The 23,371-nt window shown below is 42.1% G+C and overlaps 1 protein-coding gene across 1 annotated transcript in view; it reads right to left on the bottom strand.

Moving 5' to 3' along the window:
• TTC39A (tetratricopeptide repeat domain 39A) overlaps window positions 1-22,886 on the bottom strand; it is a 57,338-nt gene extending 34,452 nt beyond the window's left edge. Inside the window, exons 1-3 of the mRNA XM_018552466.1 lie at window positions 22,838-22,886; window positions 5,654-5,758; window positions 330-461 (exon numbers count right to left, since the gene is read on the bottom strand). Of these exons, the coding sequence (XP_018407968.1) occupies window positions 330-461; window positions 5,654-5,758; window positions 22,838-22,860 (260 nt within the window). The 5' untranslated portion in view covers window positions 22,861-22,886. The remainder of the gene's footprint in view (window positions 1-329; window positions 462-5,653; window positions 5,759-22,837) is intronic.
• Window positions 22,887-23,371: the final 485 nt, after the last annotated feature.

The following is a 23,371-nucleotide window of genomic DNA, read 5'->3' on the forward strand; positions in this document are numbered from 1 at the left end:
TTATAGTGCAAATACATATTATATAAATAAATACTATAAATATGAAATATTTATATGAACATATAAAAATAAATATATAATGTTACAATAATAGATTCCCATCTTCTTTTAAATTTTACCCTCCCAGTAGATTTGACATTTCCAACACAAACCTATTTTACCCTCCAAACTTATTATTGACATAAGATTTTCCATGCAGAGTATTTCTACTCCACGCCTGTAATCCAGTGAGAATTACATAGATCAGGTCCGAGCCATGTTATTATTTGTCAGAGCAATGTCATATGTTACACGTCCCCTGAGGATGAGTAAACTCTGCCAGTACACACCTCTGACACACGGCCTGGGCCTCTTTCATGGTGTTTCCAGCATTCACTATGTCCTGAGGGTCAAAGGTCATCATGGCTTGCATTTCCAGCATGGTGGCGTAGGTCAAGGCGTGGTACATGCTTTCCTTGGACCTGTGCATAGAAAGCAGAGAAGGAACTTGGATTAGTAAACTCACCACTACATGCCATTCAGAAGCTTACACGGCTTGCATTTTAATGTACATATTTTGTCATTGATTTATGGTAATGACACCACATCCCTTACATTTTTCATACATTACCCAGGGCTGGACAAATCCCAGACCCAGGAACCCAGATTGCAAGGATAACTTGCTACAAACGTGTGGCAGGGTGAAATTGTAATTTTGTTAACTTGCTGCACATATTCCTGGCAAGTTGTAGACTTGCAGAACACTCGCAGCACAAGTTCTAGTTGACACTTTTTTAATTTGTAGCAAATTTGCTTGGCAAGTCTACAGCAAGAGTCCTGTAGGTCTTAGCAAGAGCTTTGCAAGCTCGCTGGTCTGGAGACTTGCAATGCAGACTTGATGTAATTGTGCAACAAAATTGTGAAGCTTGGCAAGTCTGCAATAGTTTAGCAAGTCATTTTCAAACTTGCAGCTCAATTGCTTGCTATCTGGGAAGCTGATGCCCATTTAAAAACTACACCTGGCGCCCAACTTTCTTTAGTCCTTGTCAATGGAGCTGGCACCTAAAGAAAAAAACTCCTGCTGGCTCCCAGATTAGACAGACTGGCTCCTAAAATTCTATATTAATTTGTCCACCCCTGTATGAACCATTAATAGAGATACTTGGGATTTTTATGAAAGATCATAAACAAAGTTTTACTAAAAAGTCAATTATATTTACAGCACAGTCATAAAAACATTACCATACACTGAATGGATACGATTTAGATCAAAACATAGATTCTGTCTCCATGATAGTTTAAAAAAATCTATTCCGAATACTCTGCTCTGAAGCAGAGGCGTCCCGAGGCCGGGTGTCACCCGGAGCGTTACTGAGTGACAACCCGCAGTGACGTCACCACGCATGATGTCATTGCACATGCGCAGCGATCTTATTGATACCTGCCGGTGGCCATCTTGGTGATGGATGCCAGCAGAGAGAGGAGGGTACAGTCAACCGGCGGAATAAGGTATGCCGCCGGGTCCCCTTCTCTCTCCCCCGAAACTGTCCATGACCGAGTGCCCAACTTTTTAGAGGGAGGGTGACACCAAAATGAGTGTCAGTCATTTTGGCGTCACCCCTCCATTGGTGTCACCTGGGTGTGGGCCGCACCCCCCTTGTGACACCACTGCTCTGAAGCCATCCATGTGACCAAATCTAACCAATTTCTACCAATCAACCAAATAGATTGTCTTGTTGTTTTATATATCGTTCCTTGTCGATGATGAGATAGAATACAGCAGCATGACTAAGTACAGGATAAGGGCACACGTTTTTGTAACACGGTTCGTAGATCTTAGTCTACTACTTCAAACAACATATGGAAGAAGAATTCAGACAACATGGAGAGGTCCACATCACAGTCCCAAAACATGTAGAACAACTATCCCCATTTGGGGCTGCAGTGGATAACATGGTTGGAAATCCCCCGTGGGCAGAATAGGCGAGATGCATATGTTGTCCCCATATACTAAATACTTTCCATCAGTAATGAGAGGAGGTGTCAGGCAAATAACCAAAAAGAATCAGTCTGAAAAGGAATAGAAACTATCCCAAGAAGACATTCAAGTTCAAATATAATTTTCTAGCTATGGGTGTCCACCCTTTAAGAAGAGGTGGTTTGCCACGTCCTCCCCTACAGTAACCCTGCCGAGGGAATGAGGACTTGGCACACCACCTCTAAATCCATATAGGATTTAAAAAATCAATACGTTAATTGTATTTAGAAAAGGCCTTGCTAAGACTGGTGTTGGTCACCAGGCTGGTGTGAATGGGTCGTAACGTTGCAATTGTTTGTTTAACTGTGACAAGCAGCAGAGGGAAATCTCCCCAATAGGACACATGGAGCACTAAATAAAACTGACCAGGGTCTTAACCACCTCTAATTGGTTTATGTTGTCAAAAATCAATACTGTAATTGTATTTAGAAAGGGCCTTGTTTGGACTAGTGTTGGCCACCATCCTGGTATTAATGGGCCTGAACATTGCAATAATTTGTGTAACTGGGACAAGCAGCAGAGGGAAATCTCCCCAATGGGACACAGAATCCCCAAATAAAACTGACCAGGGTCTTAACCACCAATAATTACCTATATGTTACCAGAAATTAATGCTGTAATTGTATTTAGAAAGGGCCTTGTATGGACTAGTGTTGGTCTGTAATGAGGCTTCTTATCTCATCCAGTTAAAGGCAACAACATATAATTACAAAGGTAAGTGGGGCAGCAATCAGATGTGAGAATTTCTTAGATCAGATCTTGCTCGTATACAGATAAGGGGATGAATATTATCATTACGGTATCCACATTGAGCAAATTTGACAAGAGGATGCTGGGAGAACCGGCCGCACATTTCTGAGGTGAAAAAATATCTGACAATGCTGGGTGGAAACGTGGTCAATGAGTCATGGATCATGTGAAGACGCAGGAAGTGAACACATACAATTCGGGTCTGCTCATAATAGTGACATGACACCATATGGAAACTTGTTACACCAGCAATCCTGATTTTTCACACAAAATCAATCATTAATGGTGATAAACCTGATAAAATCACCAACAGCTATCTGCTGAATCATCCGTGACTAGTATCTAGTGCATATTATGGGCTTCATGCTTATTGAAGGATACAGTTAGAAATCTATTGCAAGGAGAAAGAACTTTAACACAAGCAGTGTTTTATAATAGCAGATAAGAACAAAGAGGAAACTGATGCAGATGTAGGATCCTGACCAGAGCCCTCTCTAAAGTAGTTCTAAACATTCCAACATTTTAATATCACTTCACTTGTATCATTTAGAGAAATGTTCACCAGTACACTGTGTGAAATTTGTGTGGCCAACGCTTACTTTTTCATCTGTTTACTGCCCCCCAAGCTCCAGATCATTTCATGCTGCTTCCCACAACTTCCGTGTACAGGAGCATACACACTGAGAACATAGGGAAGAAGCCACCCTGGACATACACACATCTTCCCAGCTTACATCAATGTGAAATATAAAGCTTCCCTTCCATCCACTTTAGTGACAGAATTAAGTAGGCTGGAGGCACGGTTGTGCTTGTACTGGAGCATTGTCTGATAGACATTGGTGCAGAACAAATAAGAGAAATCTTATCTGACCTGAAGGTCAATCAACATACTAGGAGGAGCAGGGGAGTGGCTTGCTGCTTGAGGGTAACCTGTTTCTGTGTACCCATGCTGGGAACGTACACACATAGGTGGCTTCTTGGGAACCTGTAAGAGAAAGAAGCCACCCTGAGCATCGTGGCCAGCACTTGGGGGATTCTGATGGGGTTCTGATGAAGGGGGCGTGCCCCAGAAACGCGTAAACCTATTGAACTCATAGGGGCGGAGGACGCTGGTCAACTACATCTTTCCAGACTCACCCTGCTAGTGGTTCCGATTTCCCATCGAATTCTACACGCTTTTATTCCACTGAATTTCTGTAAGTACAGCCTAGAGCTGCGTGTTTTATCATTAAATTAAATGTTTACACTATGGAGGCGCCCTTTTTCGTTCTTTGTTTCCTACTTTGTAAGTTTATTCAACAGCAATTGAAGTACATAATAAATGTATGCTATACCACTTTAAAGTAAGGATCTGTTCACACCGCCGTGCTCCACAACAACATGCTTTATCATACATTGTGGCCTGCTGCACTATCAAAACCTGTTTACTTTGATAGGGCCCCAATGAAGTTGAAATTTCTCCTGCCGAACACTTGCGCATTGTGGTACACTGTAGGGCAAGTGCACTCTGTAGATGCATTGGGGTGCTATTCAAAACCAAAGGCGCCCCAACGTATCACACCTTGCTTGGTGCATTACAGTTACACACGCAACATGATGGTGTAAACAGGCCCTACATGGTTGTCTTGGATGTGTAGGGTTGTGTTGGGTGAAATTTGTGGTGATTGCTCAAATGGCAATCCAAATTTGGGGGTCTAGATAATGGGTGTGTGGACCGCTTTCAGATCCTTGGCTGCTCCACTCTTGGAGATACTGAACTGAATAGTGATCCTTCAGCAGTGCAACATCAGTGTGCAGTGAGTGATGTAAACAAAGGTTTGAAGAGCTTAAGTCCACAAATTCAGCCTTTTATTTACAATCTGGTAGAAATATAGCCAACGTGCTTCATGAGTTTGAGCACCCCCTTCTTCTGGGAGATGGAGCGTGAGAAGAGGGAAATACAGGAAGATGGTGCCAGTGTTACTTATCTCAGGGAAAGGACAATGATCACAATGCATCCTATAACCTATCTGAGCAATTGTTCCCCAGGGACTGGTTAGCCAGAAGGCATCTGCTGAACACACAGACATGAGGTCTTTGCCTGCATCATACTCCCATATCTATGACCAGTTTAATAGAAGAGAGCACCAAATTACACAAAACAGGTAGCCCTCAGTTTGCACCGGTACAATTTGCACGGTTTCAAAATAAATCCCTTTTCGGGCGTTCACATGACTGTCATTGAAACCACTGCAGAGTCGGTGTCTTCTCAGTCAGATAACTGTGGGCACTTATTTTATACTGTGTATAATACTGTTTAACATTCATAACATTCATTTCAAAGCTTTAAATATAATGTATTATGTCACTTATGTCATTTTTGAGAGGGGCCTGGAATTTAACTCCCTCACTTCCCATTGACTTACATTATATAGTGAGTTTCAATTTACATTGGTTTCTACTTGCAGCCATACCTTCAGGAACCTAACCCTGGCGTAAATTGAGGGCTACCTGTATTCAGTTTGTGATTACCCTTCTGTTTTAGGTTTGCTGTATCGTGGGATTACACCTCCAAGTAATCCAGCTGGAGAAATGAAGGTGAACAGGTTGTTGGGACTGTAAAGATCAGTCACAGGACTCTCTGTGGCTCAACTTGTGGCTTATCTGCAATATACTTTGCCTACTCCAAGATAGTGCTGCATCTAGAGATGATGCTTTTCAAACACTTCACAGCTAGTGGATGTGAAACAGCTTCAATGAAGCACACCACACACGTCTTCCCAGCTTACATCAATGTCAAATACATCCCCTCAAGTGACAGAATGAAGTAGGCTGGAGACATGATCGTGCTTGTGGTGGAGCACTGTCTGCTACACATTGGTGCAGTACAAATAAGAGAAATCTTACTTGGCCTGAAGGTAGCTAAGGGCCTCTTGGAAGTTGTTGTTCAAGAACATGTCGAGAGCCTCCATGCATTCTGATAAAGAAGTCTTCAAGTCCGGGTCTGGAGGCCTACAACAGATAAAAGACACATCAGCCTTGATAAGTCACTTTGTATTCACAGAGCAGATCTGGTTACTGGATGCATATGAAGACTGGATGGCTTGGATAATATTGAACATCACTTTCATAGCCTCACATTTTATATTCTTAATTCCATGAGCGGCCATGAATACGTGACTTATAGGCCACATCTCTCAAAAACATATTTCAGATTGGGTTGCCCCTAGAGGGTTGAAGGTTCTTATACAAACCTTATATATTCCAACTATGAGGTTTAAGTAAAATCATTTGTGCTTTTTACCCTTCCACAAACATAGTTTAGTTCTCTTGCAACTGGATTACCTAGTCACTTGGTTGTTTCACATTACGTATAATCCATCATGGAAGTGTGGCACCACCACATGGCCTCGCAATGGCCGTAGCCAGTGGAACAGAATATTATAGTAGGCCCTGAATTCACAAAATGTCAAGAGCCCAATGAGTAACTCCAGCATCCACACAAAACTAAAACGTGGCCTTTAAATTTGTTCAAAAATATTTTTTTTTAATCTGAAGATGAGATCCCAGCCTTGTCTTATCACGGACCATTACAGCTGACATACTTATCAGTATTTGTGATGTCAGGGATTTTCACAACCATCCAGGTTCACAGTACTAATGGATTCAATGCTACACCTCACAGTTGGAACCAAATAAACTGCAAGTTAATCAATACTAATATTTAATTATTATTATACCCTATTCCTCTATTGATAACATTATGATATTAAAGGGTATCTATCACCAAAAACAAACTAAAAATAAATCTGTATTTCTATACTGAATTTTCATAACTTCTATCCCCCTTTTAATAACCATATTTATCTAGAAGTTTGCAAAATTACTTATCAAAAATGCCCATAAATTGCACTGACACAATTTCACTCAGCCCTGTGAATAAACACTTCCTGGTGTCAGAGCCTACATTCTGAACTACTACTCAATATCTGCACAATGTAATATTATCATTGCTTGTGGTTAGCAATGCATGCTGGGATACAGGGCCGGCCTTAGGCCTTTAGGCGCCCTGTGCGAGAAAGCTTTACAGCGCCCCTCAGTGGCCACACCCTTTAGTGGCCACGCAATATGTAGTCCCGAGTAATCACAATTGCATCACATCAAGTAGCAGGGAAAGAGATGCAAAGCTCACTGGGAATCCAGGAAGTTGATGAAACTGATGGGTAGACGAAAGGCAGCACTCACTACTTAAAAGGGATTTTTTTCATGTAAGCTTTAATTACATTATCAAAAACAATTCTTGTATGTATTCCTATTACAATGCTGATGTTATAACCGGATAGTATATGCTGGGACTTTACAACTCCTTTAAGTATAACAGCTGAGAGTAGTCAGGTGCTCTTATATGTAATATCACCATAGCACATTCTAAAGAGATACACTGAGAAACAATTGGCTGGGTATACAGTAGGTAAAGATACAATGGTGATATGAGTCCAGTTCTGCAGCCATCTGGCTGGTTTTCAGGACATAAAGAAGATGACCCTCCACTGCTTTTAGTGTTCACACAATGAGCAGTGTGTCTGCAGTGCATGCTTTTGCATGGCTTTTTTTTCTAAAGCCTTGTTCAGTGTGAAGCAAGTGTTTGCTAAATATTAATAAAGCTCTGAGCACATTTCCAGCAGCTATTTGGCGCTTTTAAAGAAAACTTCAGTTTCAGTATCTGAAACACAGATTATAATGGAAGTACTGTCACTTTAAACAAGCAGCTACTAGGCATCAGCAAGCTTCAAGTAATGCTGAAGCTTACTAGAAGCTTATTTAAAAGGGACAACCTCTAACTTTCTCTAGCTCTCAAAATAGCAGGAAGCATGAGCTTTCATTTTCTGACTCAGGGGGTGTGTTGCACCTCAGCAGAGAGACCACTGCTTCTGCACAGAAAGCAACAGTCCTTCTCTACATACAGCATGCTGGTAAGGAAAAGGCTTTGTAGACAGGATGAGTTCTCAGAACCAGGTTATTGACTTCTTAGGCACAGAGCACTGCCTTTGTGGAAGAAAGGAGATGTACCCATTTTAACCATACCTGGAAATCCAGGTAGGCTTCTACACCCACCACCACTAGCCTCCATATTTAAAGCTGGCAGTACAGGTACAGTTTAAGCAGATTGCATGTATACAAGTAGACTTAGAAGCATATATAAGACTTAACCCACAGTGTCCCTTTAAAGGACTGTCGGAATGTCTATAAACAATGAACAAGCAGAAATCTCAGTTCTCATCTGCTCTGCTCTTCATTGCACCTAAATGTCTTCCTGGCACGTCACAGAGGTGGCTGTGAATACTCGGCGGAGGGTGTGTGTGAATAAGGGCATCTGCACCCTATGTCATGCGAGATAGGAGACAAGGACAATTGCACCTGAACTGTCACCTCCCACGCCTCCTGGTACTACGTAATTCCTTTTTCTATAATTGGCAGTCACCGAGCTCACTGTTACATAGTAACCATGCTATTTATTTCCCAAAGGTACCGCAGCCTGTCCCTCCTCCTGCAGACAAGAGACAAGGTGTGGAGAGAACTTCTTATCCCCGTTCTGCTCTATTACCCAAAATAAAAGTTCACATCAGAAACCAGTCTGTCCAGTTAGATGGTGAAGTGTGGCTGAGCTGTGCCTGGATCTCGATAGCACAGAGAACCGGATAATATCACTCTATAGCTGTCATATGGTGCTGCTAAGTATTCCTGCCCTTGGCAAACATAAATCCGAACAGGATAAGAACATCTCCTAGATCACCCAAGTAATAATGCAATCCTTTCCATTAATTCACCTGCAATGTGCCTTTGAACGTGCTAGAAAATTTGATTACTTTAGGAGAGTCAATTCCTCCTCCCTCCTTGCATGCCACAGCCCCCTCTTCTTCTGGGAGTGTCTAATTACTGTCTGTGCTGGCCCAGCTAGTTTACCCCTCCCCTCAACTCCATACATAACCATTTTTTATCTGCTGGAGGGAATGAAGGGGAATACTATAGAGCAGGGGTATCTAAACTTAGGTCCTCCAGCTGTGGTGAAATTACAGATCCCATCATGCATCTGCCTCTAGAAGTCATGCCTGTCAGAGGCTTGCAATGCCTAATGGGATTTGTAGTTGCACTATCAGCTGGTGGGCCCGAGTTTGCCTACCCCTGCTATAGAGTGTTACTTGAGTGACAGCCCTGAGTTTGCTGGGGCTGCTGACATCACATCCAAGATGGCGGCACACAACAGCAGCCTCAGGGCTTTTGGATGTCTACACTAGTGAAGCTCTTAAAGGTAAATAACATGTCTAAAGTATGTTAAATGCTCATATAATATTCTGGTAAACTTTCTGTTGAAATGAACGGTTTGGTGACAGGGTCTTTTTAATATAGCTCTCAACTCTGGCCTTATTTTGAGGTGACAGTCCCTCTTTGGAACCCAGATCCCTCTGTACTAGGGATGCACCGATACCGGTTCAGATACCACTGCCGTTTATTTGGCATTTTCATGAGAACTACCAGGGTTGCAGCGGTTGCAGCTGGGACCTGGCTCTGGCACTCCACCACTGTCCTGTAATCATTAGTCTGTATTGTTTTAGAAAAACTGTCACATGACAATAAACAAAAATGTATCAATACTTGTATCTGTGAGTACTTGGGCAAGTATCAGTACTTGTACTTGGAAAAATGGTATCGGTGCCGTGCTTAAATATGTTTATAAAAATAAAATCGTACATTAAAACGGAGATGTACAAATCCCAGGAGCTCCGTGTGCTGCTTACAAATGACAGCGGCCTCCTAACTTTTGAATTTTTCTCTAGTCTAGTCCTGGACCTGGAAAAGTATCTGTACACGTACTTGTAGTACCAAGTACGGTAGTTGGTATCGGTGCATCCCTACTGTGACAAGATGTTCTTGTTTGCGTGCAGTTTATAAATATAACAAATTAATGTACTAACAATCTGCCAAATATGATATTTTTCTTACGATAATTTTATTTTGAAACATTATTTTGCCCAAAGACCCAACAAAGTACCAAATCTTCTAAGAAATTCATGGTTACTGTCAAGAGATTTGTTTGGGCCTACCTGATCCCACTAAATGAATGTAACTCTTACTCTAAGGTGTTAATGTGACAAATACAAGCAGGTTTTCAAGATTTAACACACTTTATAAAGCAGATTTACTAATAATTTGGGTAGATATATTGTATAAAGATCTTAACATAATATATCATTAAAAGGGAAGTTTCTACTTATGCAGTGAAAACAATGTGTCACTGCTACGTAGCAGCTGTCTGAATACAGGAAGGTCAGTCTATGACTGGCTTTCACATTTGATTTGCTGGTCTTGCGCTGCACCACTATGTAGAAGAAACTGTCAAGATCAAGGAAATAAAATCTTTAAGTAATACAGCATTTTTCACAAACCAACTGTCATGAGAGGAATCGTCTCATAAGACACAAAGCAAAAAATAAGGTAATTCAGCTCGAGGCAAAAAAATACTCAACATGTGCAGTGAATACAAATAGAAAGTTGCTCGGTAGGGTAGATCCGGCATAGAGTCATATACATGCTCTGAGAAGGGTTCAGGTACAATGTACTGTTCAGGCACTGAGCAATGTTCAGCAACACAAATAAGTGTACAGGCACCAGACAAGGTACAGGAACAGGACAGAGTACAGGCACCAGGCATAGGTCAGGCACTGAGCAGTGTACAGGCACTAGGCAGGGTACAGGCACAGGGCACAGTACCGTCACTAGACATAGTACAGGCACCAGACATGGAACAGGCACTGAGCAGTGTACGCACTGGGCATGGCACAGGCACAGGACAGAGCACAGGCACCAAGTAGTGCAGGCACCAGGCATAGGTCAGGCACTGAGCAGTGTACAGGCACCAAGCATAATACAGAATACAAGCATCGAGCAGTGTATGGGAACCAGGCATAGTAAAGGCACCAGGCAGGTCATAGGCAAGGGGCAGAGTACAGTCACCAGGCGGCAAGGGGCAGAGTACAGGCACCAGGCTTAGTAAAGTCACTGGGCAGAGTACAGACACAGGATAGAGTACAGGCACAGGGCAGAGTACAGGCACTGGAAGGAGTACAGAAACCAGGCATAGTAGAGGCACCAGGCATAGTACAAGCATTGGGTAGAGTGCAGGCACAGGGTAGGGTACATGCGCTGGACAGAGTTTGTGGTTGCAGGTTCCAGGGCTGTCATCCTGAATCTTTCAGGACACCTGTCGTGCAAGTGCTGGATTCACTATGTAGAATGAGGACAACAAGAGAGTAATGTCAGCTTCCATATTTTGGCTCTGAGAGGTTGCCTTTAACGTAGATCTCTGGTCAACACAAATACTGCTCCTAGTATTCTAATGACAAATGTCTTTTGATCTCTAAAAATGCTCAAGTGTCAATGGGGAGCTAAAAATATCACCCTTAGGTAAACCGACTGCTAACATAGCTACTTTCCCTTTGACCCACTTATATATAATTTCATTGTATGAAGGGGATACCATACAAATGGTGTCCATACAAAGCCCATTTTTTCATACATGCTGTAAAATCAAGTAATGCTTCCAATAGTCATGTATTATACTGTACGTTCCTATTTAGAGCAATGGAGATCTGTAACATTGATTGCAGACAATTCTGCAGTATGGGGAAACATTTGTGAAGTCTAGGAATAGAATTATAAGTGAATGTAATGGCTGCTCGAGAAATAACAGCAATCATTGTACTACAGGGCTGAACAAATCCCAGGAACCAGGTCACCAATGCTCCTTAGAAATTACAGTTGGCACCTAACTTTTGAGGATTTCTCTAGGTATTGTAAATGGGAAAAAAAAATCCTGCTGGCTCCTGCAGTGGACAGACCGGCTCCTAAATACCATATGGATTTGTCCAACCAGTTTTATTGTATTGTGCTGAATTTAAAAATGTTTTTGATCATGTTCAATACAGAGCAACGTACACCCAGCACAGGGTACTTGTTTATTTCCAAAAAATACACTTATGGCCAGAAGATTGTGGATACTTGACCATCACACCTATATGAGCTTCTTGGACGTTCCAAAATGATGGGATTGAATATGGAGTTGCCTCTCCGCCCCTTTCCTCTTGGGACTATAACAGCCTCCATTCTCCTGGGAAGGCTTTTCACAAGACTGTGGAGTGTTTCTGTGGGAATTTTCTTTTTTTGTGAGGTCAGGTTCTAATATTACATAAAAAGTCCAGGCTCACAATTGGTGTGGAAATTCATCTCAATGGGTTGAGATCAGGGCTCTGTGCAGGCTACTCGAATTGCTCATTGAACCATATTTTTATGGATATGCCTTTGTGGCCTTTGATACTGGAACAGAAGAGGGCCTTCCTTGTTGCCAGAAGGATGCAAGCATTCACGTGTCTAAAATGTCTTTATGCACTGTAACAATACCCAAACCCTTTACTGGAAACACATGAACTCAGTAATTGAAAGGTGTCCATATCCTTCTGGCCATATTGTATATCTGAACATTTACAGTATTTTACTGTATCCAATATACTGCTGAGATGAAATATCAACCACACAGACAGCACTTTGCATTCAAGCAGTCAGACCTGAATGACAGACTTGCATGGGGAAACAGCAAGATTCCTTTAAGCTCACTTCAAGTCTACCTGACAGGGTCTCTCTGATTAAAGGCTCCTAGCAGTAACTAATAATGTGAAACTCACCACAAGCTTACTGGTGGTAACCCAAGATCATGTGGTGCAGGCTGCCTAGGCTATAGGTCACATGAGGGAGCGAATCATCATACTTTTTTTTATTCATGGCAAGAAGGAAGTACTTTTTACTAGAGGAACTCCAGGAATCATTGTATATGGATACTTACTGTACATTGGTCCATCTTGGCTCAATGTAAGTATCCATATCCGATCTCCGGGGGGCTACCGGGGATGCTAAAAATCACTACATAAGTCAGCGCTGGTCCCTTCGGGAGGTGGCAACTCTTCACACTGAGATGCTCGCTGGGCACCACCACCATTAATAGAACGCCTTGTATTTTCCAGGAGTTCGGCTTTAAAAAACGTGATCTGGTAGTACTGACATGGTGTCTAAATTTTGTGGAAAGAGGATTTTAGGCCTGGGTCCACTTAAAGCATGAATTAGAAATAACTAATTTTTGACTGTTGTTGTGTTTTTGTCTTCTGAGATGAAAGTAGCCAATGATCTCAGTGTGCTTTTATCATGAGATGCACTTATACCCTTATTACTCCTCTGAGCGCCCACGTACTCCCACTATACAACGCAGGGATATTAGCTGTTACCAGGACAGCAACAAGCATATGTTATTAACGAGCTAGAGATAAAGGACATTATCAGTGCTCATTTCTGCCATGTACTCCATCACAACAGAATAGTGGAGTTCATAATGGATCCGTACTAGAACGGCTCTGCTTAAATCAAGGAAATTGTACTGTCAGTTTAAATGATCTGCTAACGCAAAGGGAGTTGGGAGAGAAATAAACATTTTCCAAAAAAAAACTGATTTAATTACGCTGATGGCAGGCAAACAGATTCTCAGGCTGATAAGATGTTAAGAGCAATTAACATTAATAAGCAGTTGTTCATGAAACAAGCCTTCCAATTCATCTCAATACACGTTTTATTGAAACTTCTACAAGAAGACTTCAGGTATAACTAAACCCTAAGCCAGAGCTTGACAAATCCCAGGAGACCGTAGCCAATGCTCCTTAAAAATCACAGCTGGTGCCCAAGTTTTGAGCTTTTCCCTAGTATTTGTTAATGGAGCTGGCTCCTGGATTGAACAGACTGGCTCCTAAATTCCATATTTTATGTCCACCCGTGCTCTAAGCAAAAAATTATTGCTTAGGGTAAATCACTTGTTATACTTACCTTACCATATTGTAAAGTCCATGTGACTCTCCGGGTGGATTTTTTCTGTGGCGGCTTAATTTTGAAGCACCTGTTGATGACGTGGTGCCAGCTCCTCCGTGAGTTTAGACTTTTGACGTAGGTTGACTGTGTCGGCAACGGCCAGCAGTCCAAAGTGGGAGCCGGACACATTAAAGGAGCAAGGTAGTCAATGCTTCTAAAAAATTAATGCTGGCAACCAACTTTTGTGGTTTTCTCTAGTTGTTGTCATTGGAACTGGCTCCTAAAAAAATCCTACTGGCTCCTGGACTGGACAGACCGAGTCCTTAATTCAATATTAATTTATCCACCGCTGCTCCTCCCTAGATGCACAGTGAGTGAGCGTTGACACCCTAGGACAGGGAATGCATTACTGGCAGGATTACCCAATGAAAATAAAGTAATAAAAGCATGAAAAAACTAAAACAGTCACCACTTCTATAGGAATAGTTAGCTGTCTTTTATTAAATTTTGTTTTTTGGGATTTAGATTAAATTTCTCAGATCTTATGGCCATACTGTAGCCTCTTGTCATTGTATTCGGCGGACAGACACCTCCTTCTTATGCTCCATTTTGCATGGGAAAGGCTTCAATGAGTAAGTGGTTTTGTGGTGAACATGTGGTCTGTCCTGCCACAGGTTTGGATTTAGGGACATTCAGAGGATGAGGATAGAGCCAACCATAGCAGTCAGGTTTCAGGATAAAAAATAAATCCACTTTGCTATTGGGATGTACCTTTCACTGTGTTATAATATTCTTATTATACATGGGTAGAAAACTATTAAGTAATTGGAATTTTTTTACATAAATTTGTAGCACCCGTGAAAATGTAATCCAGTATTCTGATGGATAATGAAACGGTTTATGCACATGGTGCTTACCCATTAAAAAAACTAGTGAGAGACAGAGAAAGAAGGAGGAAGATCCCCATTCATTTCTGTGCTGTGCCACGGCAGATATGTAAACCAGAGGAACAAAGCTTTGTCTCTTATAAAAGAAGCACAACATATAAAAACATCCATTTGACCAGGAAGTTAAGATATAAATACCTACTGGCTATCAGTCTGTCTGTACAGTCTGTGGTGTGGTTAATGCATTTTTTTTTAATTAATATTTATTAAGTTTCCAACTACTAACATTAAAATATAATAAACACAAAAATAAAGGAAAACAAAAAAGAATCACAAAAATGAATAAACATTCCTCCGTAGCAAGTTACAAACACCATTATAATCATATTCTTCATTTAATTTAAAAAAAATCTTCCCATATAGACAAGAAAAAAAAACCCACCCCAGGGAGTCCCACTTATCTCTGTCAGACAAAAGATATATATCTTTTTTATGATGTGATGGGTCTTGACCCATCACTTCCAAATATATTTGCGATTCTTTAAAAATAGTCCAACCAGACCAGATTTTTACATGCAACTGCTTTTTACCTTTGTCTTGGAAGACCAATTCCTCCATTAGACAGATATGCTCTATCTTACGAAACCATTGATGAAGCGGGATCAATGCTTTAGCAGCATTAAGTAAATGTAGGGTTATAGATTTTGTTATAACGCCCTGTAGATTCATTTGTATAATGAAATAAAATTGTCCAAAGGTCATACTTTAATATGATCCTTGGATCTTCGCAATGTATTCCACAACCCGATGCCAAAAAGATTGAATAATTGGAGAAAGCCCCCACATATGTGTTCCTATCTGGCCACATCCTCTCCAACATAAAACAGAGTAACAATCATGATTTGAACGAAATTTTGCTGGTGTCAAATGCCAGCGTGTAATCAACTTATAATTCATTTCCTCAGTTACATTGGCCATAGAGGAAACATGCACACGTTGCAAAATAGATAGTCATTGCTTGTCCGGAAGATCTGTGCCCAAGTCCTCCTCCCATTTCAACAAATATTTTGGGAAATCATCCACCTGCATTAATATTTTATACCATTGTGAAATTCTCTTAGAAGGTAGGGAGGAGGACCTGAACAGGGATTCTAAAGGGCATGTTTCTGTAATGGCTCATGTAGGTTGAGGCAATGCACACACAAAGTGACATAGTGATCCGCTGCCTCTATATTAGTAGGATCCTTAAGCTCCCTTAAGGGCTCAATTGTTGTCCCATTCAGAATATGATGTAAACGGAAGGTTTTTTCCGTAGACCAAGTACAGAAATGGGGATCCTACCTACCAGGCAGAAAAAGAGTGCCCAAAAAGCGGGAGTAATGGAGAGTTATGTACAAAATGTTTTTTTCCCTTAGAAATATATCCCAAATAGGTAAAGTCAGACAAGAGAGTGGAGAAGTATTAATCGAAAGATGCCTATGACCTTTTGGAAGCCAAATCATATCACTCAAGTTAGTTTCGCTTACGGCAAACTCTAACAAAACCCATTTCGTAGACAAATCAAAGTAGGTCCAGTCCAGGGCCTGGGCTAGTATCACAGAGCAGTAATAAAGCTTAAAGTCCGGAAGAGCTAAACCTCCACAGGACTTGGAGCGAGCCAACACTGAATGGGCTATTCTATGTCTAGTCTGACCCCACACATTATTATACAGATTAAAGAATGCAATAGTTGAAAATAGTTAGAAGGTATCCTTACCGGTATCATTTGAAACAAAAAAAGCAGTCTACATTATTTTAACCACATTACGCCTCCTTGTCCATGAGAGACAGAGAGTGAGCCATCGCTGCAAATCCCCTTTAATATCATTCAATAGAGCATATCATTACTTTGGAACAATTGGTATAATTGTGATATAAGGATAACCCCTAAGTACCTCAACTAAGAACAACTCCAATCAAATGGAAAGCAAGGTCTCAAAGCCTGCCTCTCAGCCACAGGTATGTTATTATCTAAAATCTCAGAAACTTTATCTTGAAATTAGAGATTTCACCATAATTACTAAAGGCCCATATCAGGTAGAGATATTTGTGGAGTTTGAACATAAAATAAAATATTGTCGCGTAGGGATGTTCAGATACCAGTGCCGATATTTGGCATTTTCATGAGAATTACCGGGGTTGCAGAGGTTGCAGCTGGGACTGGGCCCTGGCGCTCCACCACTGTCCTGAAATCATTATTCTGTATTGTTTTAGAAAAACTGTCACATGACAATAAACAAAAATGTATCAGTACTCGTACTTGAAAAAATGGTATCGGTGCATCCCTTATATATATATTTATAAAAAACAAATCATACATTAAAGTAGATCTATGAGGTGAGTGTTTTTCACTCACCTCATAGTTCTAGCCGACCTGTGACAATGAGACTGTCACAGGTCGGCTCAGTAGATCGGGAGGTGAGCGAACACATAGCGGCGTTCGCTCACCTCTCGATCCTAGGTACCGAGTACGGTACTTGGTATCTGAACATCCCTAATTGTCGGCATAAGCTGTCATTTTATGTTCAACCCCAGCCTCTACAATACCACGTATGTCGGAAGAGTTCCTAATCGTGGCTAAAAATGGATCTAAAGAAATTGCAAACAAAAGAGGGGAAAACTTTCACCTCACTCTGTACCCTGGCTAATACTACATTTTGCACAGTGATTGCAGAGGATCTCTCCCTGAGACACAGTGCCATTTACTCTCACATGCATTCCAGGTCCAACCCGAAATGTTGCAGCGTAAGCATAAGATACTCCCAGTCCACTCTGTCAAAATGCTTTTTTCTACATCCGAAGAGAACAGCAGAGTGGTGGCTAATGCATTTGATCACGACCAGCCACTGCAAGATAATTCCACTTCACCAATGATCCTGTACTCAGCCAAAGCCTGCATATAATATATCGTTGTATTCACCTTGAGTTCCACGTCTTTTGATCTACGGTCACCACAGCCATTCATGTTTTGCACAGATACCATGTGTCAATCACACATGTACAGCCACAAACAGTTGCATTGAGAAACAGCTCCTGATCACAAGGGCTCTGTATGTGGATTCTCTACAGAAATATAGCACATCCAAAATTATATGAAAATTTCCTTTGATTGAAAATAATACTTCATACCATGCAGTAGGACAGTCACTTTAGTAAAGATCAGCATTTAATGGTGAGCTGGTGAGCTGGTGTGCTTCAACCAGACATGACCAGAGGCCACTGTATTCCCCATATGATCAAACCCTAAATTTAAAGTGTAACTATGGGCTCAGTCTATACCTCCCATTGGACCCTCATTTAAAACCAAATCCCTCTTTCCTCCTCAGTTGTCCTACTTTTTGGTCTGATGTTGAAACATCGATGAAAATGTTCTATTTAAAGAAGAACTATGAGGTGAGTGCTTTTCACTCACCTCATAGTTCTAGCTGACCTGTGGACTATGAGACATACCGGCGTTCGCTCACCTCTCGATCCTGTCACTGCTCTCTGCCGTGACATGGGAGGGGCTGGATTCCCCCCTCCCCGCTCCAATCCGCCAGCGCTGGCTGGCGGATCGGATGGGGGAGGGGGCGGGTACAGCTGGCTCTGCCTCTAGATAGGCAGAACCAGCTGTCACTCACGCAGCTGGGCGGATCCAGACATAATTGTCGGGATCCGCTTCAGCATCTCAGTTTATCGCGAGCTTGGGGAAAAGACTTCACCCCATAGTTCTCCTTTAACTACAACATGTGCTTTTCTTCAGTAAAACCTTCATCTTATCTCTTAACTATCGTGTTTGATATTTCGAAAAGCCACTATAAAGGAAAAGTAATTGTGAAAAAAAAACAATTCTGTAAGGTGTCCTTCTTTCTCATGTCAGAAAGTTGGGAGGTATGGCTATATCAAAAAGTACATATTTTATCACATAAACATTTTATTTGGACATATATAAGATGCAAAATGTCTATAGCATTAACACAGCAGTCTTTTCTGTTCTGAGTCCCCCCTGTAACATAGTTATGTTATCTGTTGATCCTGCCATTAGATCTATTATTTCTTCCATTTCCTTTACCAGGCCAAGCTGCCCGGCAAAAGTGATAGCCACAGGGGCTGGGCCAAACCATTTCACACTAGCAGGTGTGTTTACAGACAGCTGTAATTCATAGCACTAAAAACTTTTTTTCCAAAAGGAAAAAAAAAGATGTTGCTTTAACTGCTAAGAAGGGTTGGGCTTTAATTGTTTGTCTCGTACGTAAAGTCCATTTAAAGCAGAAGTAAAACTAAACAAAAAAAAGCCACTCACCAGTAGGGTTTTTATGACAGAAGAGACTCTGTATGTCCTATCACTCCTGTGTTCGTATGCCCAGTGCCACGCGTGTGCAAGGCAATGTACAATCTCAGTAAAGAGTTGTAACTCCGATTTACACATGAGGAAGTTACATTAGATCAGCCCAGCCAATCAAGAGGTCCAAGATGCTGAACCTGGAAGAAGAACGTTAGAAGACAGAAGCGCCGGTGACAGAGGAGAGCACTGACATCGCAGCACTGGAGGGGGGTCCAAAAGATCAATTTATGTTTGGTGGTTTGCTTTAAAACTATGGCTTCCCTGAGAACAGGGTGACAACGTTGCTGTACAATTACACTGCAGAACAAACAGCATTGTCACCCTATCACAGAAAGTGGAAAAATAATGTATCTATTGGGAGAATCAACAGACAATAAAACTGTTACAAGGGAGACGCAGCAAAACAAAAATTGCTGCGTTACTGCGTTACAGTGACAGACTGCATCCTATACGTTATTTTTTATTTTGCCCATACCTCCACTCTAACACTTCAAGTTTTCTTGGAACCTCGCTGGAAATGATCAGATGCTATGAATGTATGAAAAAGAGTGAATGATATTCTGATGCTGATCTATGTAAGAAACCAAGGACATTTCCAGAGGCACAATTTCAAAGTCAGGGACTGTCCCTGGAAACCAAGGACAGCTGACAACTGAGGGCCGTCAAAGGGAGTCCCATTTTACTTTTTCAACCTTAGAATGTTTAATTCAATGATTTCTTGAAGGGACACTGCAATAAAACTATATCCAGTTTACCCCCCAATGTTCATCACCAAACTGTAAAACTGGATTACAGACCCTGTTGATGGTACCTATTGGCACTAGATAACAGTCTCTTGATTTGGTGGTTTTGGCAAGATTAAAAGACAAACTAAGTTCTAAGGAGAAGAAGCAAACACTGTCAGCCAAAGTTTGGCAGGGGGTAAAAGTGATCGGAGGGAAAACCTTGTCAGATCAATTTATTTCCTTATGATAACCTGACGCAGCAGGTGTCTGCACCATGGCCCTCTCCATAGGCTACACACTCATGGTCACCATGCATCCTCCTGTGTTTGGGAGAACATTGTTAGATTGAGATGCCTGAGGGCAGTAAGACCTTACCTGCCTGTCCAAACCCTCCTGCTGTCTACCATTAAATCTTGCAGTGTCCACTCATGTACTGTGAGAAGTCATAGAGCACAATAGCTGTTCCAGTAAAGAGGACAACACATGCTCCTACGACATACACCATGACTTTCCAAGGTAACAATGCAGGATGTAATTCCTTCCCTGCCCAGGTAAGATAAAGCAGTGAGAGCTCCATGATGGTTGAATCTGAGCTCTCTGTCTTCTTATTTCACAATCTGATGAGGAGGGCGATGAGATTTGGGTATTATGTCTGTAACCACTATATACTATGAAATTATTTTCAGTAATAATAATGAAAATCAAAATGAACAAATAATAATGGCCAGAAAGGACAGAATGCCCAATACATTGGGGTTTTGGTGGAAGAATGTCCTGCTCATTCGTGGTCAGAAGGAGGATAGCCATCCTTACAGACAGCTAAAAAGATTAATGGTGTCAGCAGGTATCTGATAGACAAGAAGAGAGGTTCTGATGGTGCCAAGTGTCATTTGAGTGTCGTTATTCTCAACTCGGATCCTGTGGAAACCTAGGGTTCCTCAAGAGGTTACCAGTGGTTCTTTGAGCCATGAGCAGCAGCAGACTGACCTCCCACCCTATGGTGCCTGAATAGTCCCAGGTCTGATGTCACCTGGCAAGTCCAAAGCCTTGTCCAGAGAATGACCAATAACTGTCATGTGAATGTCTACTGCCGTCAATTTTCAACCTAGATCCTGTGAAACCCTAGTGTTCCTCAAGAGGTTGCCATTTGTTCTTTGAGCAGTGAGCAGTAGCAGACTGGCCTTTCACCTTATGGTGCCTGCATAGTACCAGGGCGGATGTCACCTGGCAAAGCCAAATGCTTGTCCACAGATCTCCTTTGTAATGACCATCAAATATTTTTTGAGTGTCTACTGCAGTCATTCTCAACCTGTATCCTGTGGAACCCTAGGGTTCCTCAAGAGGTTGCCATTTGTTCTTTGAGCAGCAAGCAGTGGTAGACTGACCTTCCACCTTATGGTGCCTGCATCGTCCCAGGGCTGATGTCACCTGGCAAAGCCAAATCCTTGTCCACAGATCTCCTTTAGAATGACCATCAAATGTTATTTGAGTGTCTACTGCAGTCATTCTCAACCTGGACCCTGTGGAACCCTAGGGTTCCTCAAGGGTTTGCCAGTGGTTCTTTGAGCAGCAAGCAGTGGTAGACTGACCTTCCACCTTATGGTGCCTGCATAGTCCCACGGCTAATGTCACTTGACATGGCTTTGTACTTGCTAAGTGACATTGGCTCTGGGACTATGCAGGCACTATAAGGTGGGAGGTCAGTCTGCTGCTGCTCAAGGAACCACTGGTAACGTCTTGAGAAAAACTAGGGTACCACAGGATTCAGATTGGGAATGACTGCAGTAGAAACTCACGTGAGAATTGATGGTCATTCCAAAGGAAATTGTACAGTCAGAAGATTCTATGTATCTTTGGAAGTTTTGGAAGATACATCTTTGGAAGATACATAGTTATTTCTATAAACTGACCCTGGACAGACTAGAATAGTGTGTCCTTTCCATAAACGGCACAGTGCCAGCAAAATCGGTCAACACCAAAAGTTTTTCACGTATTAGGAGGATTGGGTCAAGTCACATCCGACAACAACTTCTATGCATCTTCCTCCAATTATATCCTGAGGACTTCTCACACACATTTTATATTCAGGTAAATGAGGACATTTCTGCTTGCCTGATATCTGCATATCCCAGACACAAGCAATATGATAAAAGAGTTTTCTGTTCCATCCCTTCAGGGCTTAACCACACACAGGAACAGCTTTAAGCATGAATCACTTGACGACTGCCTCAGCTTTATTCGGTGCATTGCTGTTGTCATTGAATATGTAAATCACATTAAAGTGACACTAAACTCAGGCCATAAATCTTAAAAATACATTCACGCACCTCAACTATTAACAAAAATGTATCTTATATGTTTATCGCTCGGCTGTAGATCCTCCAATCATCTCTGGATTGGTTCTGACACTGCCCTTCCTTCTGGAGGGTGGCTACTTTTGTTCCCTGTGGTTCCTGTGTATTGTAAAGTAGCCACTGCTCCAAGCTCACTCTTGTGATGGACTACAATCTCAATACAAATCAGTAAACTAAATGTGAGTTTGTAGTCCATCACTGGAGTGAGCTTGGAGCGGAGACTACTTTACAATACACGGGAACCACAGGGAACAAAAGTAGCCACCCTCCAGAAGGAAGGACAGTGTCAGCACCGAGTCAGAGATGATTGGAGGATCTACAGCCGAGTGATACACAAATAAGATACATTTTTATTAATAGTTAATGTACTTGAATGTATTTTAAGATTCATCTCCTGTATTTAGTGACACATTAACTACATGTGCAGACCAGCTGCCATACTGACCAGGGAGATAATGTAACACTGGTCAGCCACATACTGATTTTTGCGACCGCTGTTCAACCCAACCATTGTAACCGATCAGAAATTGGGGAAAGTCAACCAAAATATAACTTCGCCATCATCAATTACTTTCCACAGCATGAGATGGAACATGGAAAGTGACTGACACAGAATAATTTGCCCCATACACCAGAAGATCGGCTTGAACTCAGAATCTTCCAACCCAACTGTTTTCATCTTTATATGTGATCCAGTGATCGAAAGTGATTGGCATGGATCAGTGATTGGTAGATTTGACCAGAACCGATTGCTTCACATACAGACAGTGCAAGAAATAAAAGTCTGGTTAACCTCTCCAGTGCCAGGAGGATGCTTCCTATTGGTAGACAGCAACTCAGACGGCGGATTTCATACTCACCCTCCACCTGTGTCTCTGGACATGCTGGCACTCCGCTCCGATCTCCGCACACGGCGCACACAGCAGCTCGGAGACCGAGTGACAGTCGCCCCGGCTCTGGGCTGGGCTGGCGCTGCCCTCTCCCGGCTCTCTGATTGGTGGACGATCCTCCGGCCAGCCTTCCGGACGGCTCTGACAACGTCACCGGGGGGCCAATTATACGCTGCGGACTGGCAGAGGGTGCCAGGGACAGATAACTGTGTGCCTACCTAGAGCCCAGCCATGATCAATGGGAGGAACTGGAGGGACTTCTTTTCCAGAGAGACACGGAGCAATGATCCTGAGCTGCTGCTGCTGGCAGGACTCTGCAACAGCTTCTCATCATTGCTACAAGTGGATCCGCCTGTTCATACAAAACTCTGTGCAATGATCAGCTGGGGCTGATGTACTAAAGGAGTGCAGGATGATCACTCACATGTATCAGAGACACTGGGGCTGATGTACTAAAGGAGTGCAGGATGATCACTCACATGTATCAGAGACACTGGGGCTGAT

This window comes from Nanorana parkeri, unplaced genomic scaffold, assembly GCF_000935625.1.
Source record: "Nanorana parkeri isolate BGI_ZX_2015 unplaced genomic scaffold, ASM93562v1 scaffold89, whole genome shotgun sequence".
In the NCBI taxonomy this organism is placed as follows: Eukaryota; Metazoa; Chordata; class Amphibia; order Anura; family Dicroglossidae; genus Nanorana; species Nanorana parkeri.